The following is an 8,583-nucleotide window of genomic DNA, read 5'->3' as shown; positions in this document are numbered from 1 at the left end:
CCTGCTGAGTGATTTTAGGATCACAGAATTTATCAGCATGTTGGTTATTTTTAACAGTGTAACATCATTTGCTCTGTTTTCATTTTTTGTTTGAATTATCTTTCAGAATGTAAACAAATCAGCCGACTTAACTTCTTGATCTTACTCTGAATGCACTTACCTCAAATGGGATTATAAACATTTCTGGGAAATGTTTAAAGCTTATAAAAATCCCTTTTACCCTAGGAAAAAATTCTGTTTATCTGAATCAGTCATAAAGGCCAAGTGAACACCTACAGAGATAAAATTTAAGTTTTACATTATAAGATTAATATGGAGACTGGTTAATGGTGTCATAATACTGAAATAATTGAACTGTAGTAGTATTAGCATAGGAGGAGGGTCTGCGTTTTCTTCCATTTTGTGTCAGCACAGGATTTTATGTGGCAACTCTTTTTGTAGTAACAGCCTACATATTGTTGCAGATGACTAAGATATTTTTCCATCTGACTTCTGCTGCTAATTAGTGAAAGTATAAACATCTGGACAAGCACAAAAAGATTCTGTAGGCTCTCCTTGCTGGGACTTCCACTGATTGCAATGGAAGCTGCAGGCTAGGGACAGATCTGATGAAAAGGCAACATAACCCCTTAGAGAGTTCCATTTAGTACACAGGTGCATAAACATGGCGCAGGTTTCAGAGAGATGGGTCAGAACAGTCAAGGAACAAGTGGGGTTAACATTGCTGATAGATGATTATGGAGGTTTATTGTTTGTTAACCCCAGTACTGTCCAGCAGTACTCTGCACCATAGAACAGTGCCGTGATTTTCCAGCAGGTTAAAGTTTTCATGGGAACTAAGGTGATTAAGTGCCATCTCTGATGTCAACATGAATTAGATGCCTATATATGGTCCCTAGACTCCATCATAAATCCTGATCTGAATGCTTCTTAGTGGAAGCAGCAACTTCAGAAGGGGCAGGAGAGGGAGCTTAGGCGAAAACGTTCTGTGTCATAACTCCCAGACTCCTTTCTTGTCTCTTGTTAATGTCTGAGCAGCACTGCCATTCTGCTGTATCTGAGTCGAAAGTACAACACCCCCGACCACTGGTACCCATCAGACATACAAAAACGGGCCCGGGTAGATGAATACCTCTCATGGCATCACGCTAACATCCGGGCTAATGCTCCGAAGACCATGTGGATCAAGGTAAGGAGACTGAATATTAAAATGCAAGTAAAGCGATATTTTCCTGGCAGAATACTGAGCATTTGAACAGCCCCAATTCGGAGAGAGTTTGTCATGCTGGAATAACAAACCTAGGCCATTCCTAGCTGAGAGGAGCTGTCAGAGAGGGAGCAGTTCCTAATTGCTCAACGTCAAGATCTGGCAAAAGCAGCTTTGGTCATTTTGTTTTTTTCCTTAAAGCAGGTCTGGGACAGAAGGTCTCAAAGCCCAACAGACTTCCATTGCCTGGATGTGTGAATGAATGTATAACACATTGGATATTGCCTCCAAGGGCCTCCCCCTCACTGCACAGCTGTGCAGAGTGTGCACATAGGCAGAAATTTTCCTTCTTTGGCAAGCATGTGCTTTGTTGCTGGAAGCAGAAAGACTTGCATTCTTCATACAAGTCCCTGCAGTCCCATCAGGGTGGAAATCCAGGAGCCTTCTGCTTCCAGCACCCTTAGGTACTTCTCTGAAATGAGCTCAGGGATAGACAGAATAGAGACACAGAGAGAATGGCAGAATTTCTTCCTTCAGTGTAGTCAGATCAATCTACATTTAGGCAAAATTAACAGAATCACTCCAAGGCAGAAAATCATTTAGTATCAGATGATTTTGCCGGACATCTATTTCCAGCCAACTCACCAGACAGTTAATACAACTATCCTTGGAGAGACCCAAGTGCAAGTATAGCCCTGCAAGTACAGCTGTGGTATGGAATTTCAGATGAAATCAGTGTTGCCCGTAAACAAGTAAGAACTTCACTCGTCCTGTGTAAAGTTTGTCTTTGTTTGTGCCTAACATATCAGGATGCATTTAGCTTTTTGATTTACTGACATTTGAATTTTTGGCTAGAGAGCACAGGGAAGCAATTCAAATATGAGTCAGATTCATACAAGAAGCAGTTTCTTCCAGTCTCTGCAGGCTGTTATTGCAGTGCTCCAAGGGAGAGAAATCCAACTAATTGGTGCTGCTGATTAGATAATCCAGATAAAGAAAAGGTCCTCAGAATAATTGAAAATAGGGAAACATATAAAGCCACCACGTAACAGAAGGCATGTTAGCTATACATGGGAGAAAATAGACTGCCCTGAGATACAGAAAAGAAAGAAGGTGCTCTTTCAAGTGATGATACCCAGAGATCCCATCATGCATAATTGGAACCACTTAGGAAGAGAACTGGCCATGAATTTTCTGATGAAATAGATTCCACATGTATTTGGCAAAAATCCTGGCTTGGATTAAGCAATCCCAACTTGAATTCTTGAATATACTAGCAGCAAGTAGAAATTCCGTCCACTCCCACCGATGGAAATTTGTATCTTCAATTTTGCTTCTCTAAATAAACTACATTTCTTCAGCTGGGGTAGGTGGAGGCAGCATAGTTGTGAAAGACTGCAGTCTCCAATGGTGCGTACACCTCTGTGAATGGTGAAAAATCTCACGGAAAGGCAACTACCCCCTGTGCCAGCAAGTTTGTGGAGACAAAGACCGCTCTTATATGATTGCTCTGGAAAAATTTCTAGTGGTTTAAAGAATGATGCTTGGGAGGCCACAGAAAGGCTAGTGTAAAAATAAATGGTGCTTACCCACTCCCAGCCTCGCTGGCTGCTGTCACACACAGGAAGCCATTTCTTGCCACTCCAGCCAGCGTTGATGCATTCCAGTCCCTCCTATGCTGCCTGCCACAGCCACCACCGTGCCCTCCTTTCCATCGCTCAGGCAGCTGCCTGCCTGTCTGCCTGCCTCCGGCACCCAGTTACACAGCAGGGCGGATGGCAGGGGTGGCTGGTGGGCAGGCAGCCTGCTGACCCGTCTTGGCAGGCTGTTGAAAGGGAGGACATAGCAGAGATGAGCGTGGCAGAGATTTGTCTTCCCTGGAGCTGTCGCCTATTTTTCTTTTGTAACCCACCAAGGTGGAATGGGAGGGCACAACTGCCAGGCATAAAATGAGCCGAGTCCTTGATTTCATTCTGTGTATTGCTGCCCATTAGGTGGAGGTTACTGTCATGGTAGATCAGCCGCTTAGGACTGCTTGTGTGCTCTCTATCCATGAGCCACTTGGAACTGCAGCAGTCCGTGAAGCTCTAGCGTCATCCCCTCCTGCGGCTTTGGTGCAGGATCACTGACGATCATGAGTAGTTCATTGGGTGTAACTTAAATGACTACCACCAGATCCACGAGAAGATGGATGGCTGTGCTCTTAAGTCCCTTCTCTCCTCAGGTGCTGATTCCCCTTTTCACAGGGCAGCCGCTGCCCTCTGAGAAGCTCCAGGAGGTTATGGAGGGACTGTCCACTTCCCTGAAGCAATTTGAGGAGAGGTTTCTGCAAGACAAGGCTTTTATCATCGGGAGCGAGATTTCTCTGGCGGATCTTGTGGCCATTGTGGAGCTGATGCAAGTGAGTGCTGGAGTGTGGTAAGGCAGTCAGCAGAAGGGAAAACATGCTGCTGGGCAGGGAGGGGCGCAGCACGTGGTAACACTTCACTAGAAAGAGGAGTGAGGGCATATCTCAACAGAACTGGCCTAAGATAATGAGGAGAATATGGGAGTGGGTTCAGAAAACCAGTTTACGAAAAAAAACAAGCTGGCTGCAACACTTGTCTTGTGTTTCTCTTTTCTAACAATACTTCTTCTTCTCCTTTATCCTTTTTCCTGACCTTGTTTTTAACCTCCAGAGAAGGAGGTAATACATAAAAGTGAGAAGCAATAGCAGACAGGTCTGATGAAATAAGAAAATTATATAGGAATATTTTTATCATACAAGAATATCCTTCTTCAGATGACACTTGCCCATTCCATGTCTGGAAGATGCAAGACTGAATCTCAGACAGAGGCCGTTAAATTAAGTCTGTTACAAACTGGTTGTTCTCTGCCAGACTGTCAGGACCTGGATCCTGCAGCCCAGAAGTGATTCTTTCTCCCAGTTCTGTATCCCAGAGACTGAGAAACAGCAGTTCTGCTTCTCCACAGCATTGTGTTCCAGAGAGTGGCACAGGCAGAAAGTAGAAGGGGGGTCGATTATGTCAACTAAGACATCAGTTCAATTAAACGCTAAGCGTTTTGTGCTGTGGTCTTGCTATATAATATAGCAGTCTGTACTGTGGACTGTGCAGTTGTCCCTGGAACTGTCAGCCCACCACGTCTTCGATGCTGTAGCTGAAAATCACTCACAATAAGTGGTAGTCATCTCTGCTGCTCCTAACAGCTGTTCCGGGGCTCAGGCATGGACTTGTAAATGCCCTTTAAAATATAGGCTAGCTTCTGTGTCCCCCAGATAGACACATCTGACCGGAGGAGATTTCCTTCCTTCCTAGTGCTCCTCTATGAGCTCTTCTTCATTTTTTTTCCTCTACCTGTACCTGCAGGTACACTCTTGGTGCCTGTTTTGTTGGCGAAGAAGTGACTGCCCAATGCCTCACTGTTGCTCTCTCCCTCTTTCTGCAGCCTGTTGGAGTTGGTTGCGACATCTTCGAAGACAGACCAAGGCTGATGGAGTGGCGCAGGCGAGTCGAGGATGCTGTGGGGAAAGAGCTTTTCTTCCAAGCCCACGAGATGATCCTCAATATCAAAGAACTGAGCAACATTCAAATTGATCCACAGCTGAAAGAGCATCTGGCACCTGTGTTGATGAAGATGTTAAAATGAATTAACCTATCTTACCATTTTTCCTACCCTTTATTTTTTTTTAACTTCTTCTCTGACCTCCAGTTCTACATGTAACTGGAAAGAGCACTGTAATTCTAACACAGAAATTGCAGAGTGTTTCCCCTCCCCACCCCACCAGGCCTTTTCTGTATCTTTGGGGGTGGAAGCTGGGGAAGGTTTAAGACCGGAAACATTAAATTTATACAGAAGGCTGAGGCCCTACAGGTCACTTTTAACTTGTGGATCTGGGTTTTATTTCAGTGTCAGTCTTCTCAGAGATGGTAGAGACATGAACGGTATTTCCTGACAAAATTTGAGCCAGCCTGCAAACTGGGAACATTAGAGAACTGTATAGGATGAGGATCGTTGTTTTCATGTGTTTTTAGCATTTGCAGATCCTTCTCCAGTGGCAAGCACTGCAAGGCGTGCCTGATCCTCACCTTCCCAGCACGTGTTTGCACAGACAAGTACAGCACAAAACTACAGGCAGTCACAAAAATGAAAAAAGACACTGATTATTTTTTTTTTAAAGTTTGTTATTGCTGAGGCGTCTTGCTTGGCTGTCCATGTACATTCCACATGTCTATTTGCTTTAGGTTCCTGTGAGAAGTTTCTTCATACTCATCTACAACTGTGAATCTTCATAATTCTTCAGTTTAACCGCTGCTCTACGTTTCTGAAAGCCTGGGTTTCGTTGGTGCTCGATCTGCCAGTGCAGATGTGGCAGGGGCTCTTCTTGGAGGTTCATGCAGTAAAGACCAAGCCACTTCAGAAAGCTGATGGTGGCCACAGCCTTTGAATAATTGCCTACCTGAAATACCCTGTTGATATTATATAGGGAATACACTGAAAGAATGCATTCACAATGACTTCTTGAAAGAGAATATAACAGCAAACAAATTGGTTTTTTTTTCTGTGGTAATACTGTAATAGCAATCCACATTTCTCCTAGAAAATGCAGAGGGGGGATAAATCTAGATGTGCTCTTCTGAGACTGTTTTGGATGGAAGTGCACCAAGTAAGTCACCCTGTGCAGCTGAAGTAATAAGAGAGATTTTGTGGCATTGAGCAACATATGCATCACAATAAAAGGGCAGAGAGTTGTTTTGGAGCTTTTGGGCTCTTTTTCTTGGCTGTGTTTATTTCTGCTTAGCTGTAGCTCAAATACAAAACCCTTTTGTACTGCAGCACTCTTTATGAGATAAAATTGAGAGAACCCAACCATTTCCAGTCTCTTCGGTTGAAAATAGAAAATTGTAAAGGATGCAGAAACTGGTGGAATATATGTATCTCTGCATATTTCCGTTCGTAAGCAGTTGTCCTTGAACCTTACCCTGAAATCTCTGCCTAAGAACACTTCCTGTAAGGAATAAGACAAAATGAGTAAACAATTCAGGGATGACTTCTCTCGCTCATCAAATAGCTTCTTTTCTTTCCAGTACTACCATGTCTTGGCTAGTGACGTTTCTGCTGGTGAGTTTAAAACCTGGTGTGTTCTGGTGATGTTTTTCACTAAGGTTTCAGTTCTAGATACTACTGATTTAGTCCAGAGCCTAGGGATATCTTTAAATTCCCTGTCTGGAAAGACATTTCTATATATACTTCAGCTTCCATTAGCAGGAAGTTTTGTTTTGTGGTTATGTTCTCTATAAAGACAAGAGACCTGACTGAAGGAAGGCCCTCTCTTTTCATGAACCGAAAATATTAGAAACAGGCACACGTTGATTCCCACCCTTCCCTTCTTTCCTTCCCAAACAGTAGCTGAATAATGTTTTTATTGATGTTTTATTCACAAAATACTGTCTACAACTGGGTTAAATTTTAAATGGGAAATGGTTGGGTTTTTTGATAATTTTGAGAGTGGAATTGCTAAGTGGATGATGACACGTGCAAATGTCTGCAGGAGGGAAAAAAACTACCCTGATTTTCCGAAGGCTGGGTGTGTTTGAGAGTACTTGCTGCTGTGCTGTCCTCTCTTGGCTGTATGTTCATCCCCCTACAAGCATTTTAATCACCTGCTCCAGGACAGAAACAATAAACCAAACGTCTTTAGTTTAAAAACTCGGAGCGTGTGAACAATCTGCCATTCACATGGTGAACCACCAAGAGTGAAGGGCAACGCTTATTATTAAAGATGTTTGTGACAGCCCCATGTCCTGTTGTAGTTGCTGACATCTAATACTTGAATCTTCTTTTTTCCTTTTGGAGGCCTTCTGATATGCTGGTTTCTTGTCATGTGGGGTTTTTTGGCATTGGAATCGAGGGAGATTTTTAGTATTTGAAGGAATGAGAGAGAAATAGAAAAAGGGATCCTAAATGGCATCTTACCTAGAGTCAATGACTCCCAGCAATCAGGCAGTGGTGGGCTTGCACCCAGGATTTGCAAGGTGGCTGAATACCCCCGCTGCCTTCATTTCGGTGACAAACTCGGGATCATCTGTTCTATTTACAAGATAATATCTTTCTGGATATTTACCCTGGAATCTAACAGTTTTCCTGGGTTATTTCTTCTGCTGCTTTCCTGGATTTGAAGGGAGTGTCTGTATTACCGCTTACCACCGCAAGCAGCCACCCCCTGCCAGCCTGCTGTGCCCTGTCCCCTCTCCACTTGGGTCTCTCACAATCTCTCTCCTAGAAATCTTTTTCCAGTCTTATTGCTGGCTGGTTTATACATGCTGCTCCTCATGCCAGTATTGTCTTCATTAGCAGCAGTGAAGGCCAAGCAATTCCTCCAACAAAAAAAGAGCAATTCCATCAGTTTTCATTATGATTGTCTAGAACTGTAGAAAACCGAGAAGTCACATTATACAGGGCCAATTTTCACAACAGTGCTGAGCCTTAAACAAGATGACTTTTTAATCTAGCTGGTTCATAACCTTTTGCTATAAATGAGCACATGTAACCCTCAGTGGACAGGAGCTCAGCCTTTGAGAAACCTGATTTCTACATTAGACACCTCTGATCTGTAGATTAGACTGTCCCTGTGAGCCAGCCTGCCGGGGTCACTTTTATCAATGTTGGAGCTCAAAGTCCTGATTGCAAAAGCTAGTTTGGTAGTTATATATATTGGATAAAACAGTAAAGCTCTCTGCTTGCCTTTTAATTTCTTGTAGTGCTGGTGGTTCTGAGAAATCACTGCTCTTCCATTCTTAAACCTCCCTGCACACGCGCAGAGGTGTCCATTGCAGTGACCAGAAATTACTCCTCACCAGCAGTAAGGACTGTCGCAAAGCTCATCTTTCCCTTCCATCAGTGAGATGTGATCTTTTGCTCTCACGTTCTCTAATACATATCCTAGCAATGCACATTGTAAACAGCAAAAGGCCCAAAATCCAGCTGATGCAATTGGGGTGAACCAGAGAAATACCAAAGCCCTGCCTGGGGCTGGCACAGGGCGAGGGGCGAGTGGAAGGGCGAGACACTGATCAGGGCCGAACATGAGCCAGCAGTGTGCCCAGGTGGCCAAGAAGGCCAACAGCATCCTGGCTTGTATCAGAAATAGCGTGGCCAGCAGGACTAGGGCAGTGATTGTCCCCCTGTACTCAGCACTGGTGAGACCGCACCTCGAGTGCTGTGTTCAGTTTTGGGCCCCAACACTTCAAGAAAGAGGTTGAGGTGCTGGAGCGCATCCAGAGAAGGGCAACAAAGCTGGTGGAGGGTCTAGAGGGTAAGTCTTAGGAGGAGCGGCTGAGGGAACTGGGGTTTTTAAGCCTGGAGAAGAGGAGGCT

The 8,583-nt window shown here is 44.1% G+C and overlaps 1 protein-coding gene across 1 annotated transcript in view; it reads left to right on the top strand.

The window, feature by feature from the left end:
• Positions 1 to 5,050, top strand: part of LOC104168129 (glutathione S-transferase theta-1) — a gene marked incomplete at its 5' end in the record, with an annotated part of 5,223 nt that extends 173 nt beyond the window's left edge. The window contains 3 exons of the mRNA XM_009708595.1: positions 1,039 to 1,189; positions 3,432 to 3,608; positions 4,655 to 5,050. Coding sequence (XP_009706897.1) covers positions 1,039 to 1,189; positions 3,432 to 3,608; positions 4,655 to 4,855 — 529 coding nt within the window. The remainder of the gene's footprint in view (positions 1 to 1,038; positions 1,190 to 3,431; positions 3,609 to 4,654) is intronic.
• Between the last annotated feature and the right edge of the window lie 3,533 nt (positions 5,051 to 8,583).

This window comes from Cariama cristata, unplaced genomic scaffold (assembly GCF_000690535.1).
Source record: "Cariama cristata isolate BGI_N322 unplaced genomic scaffold, ASM69053v1 scaffold36799, whole genome shotgun sequence".
NCBI classification, from domain to species: Eukaryota; Metazoa; Chordata; class Aves; order Cariamiformes; family Cariamidae; genus Cariama; species Cariama cristata.
The sequence above is the reverse complement of the archived record's forward strand: the minus strand, read 5'-3'. Positions and strand labels throughout refer to the sequence as shown.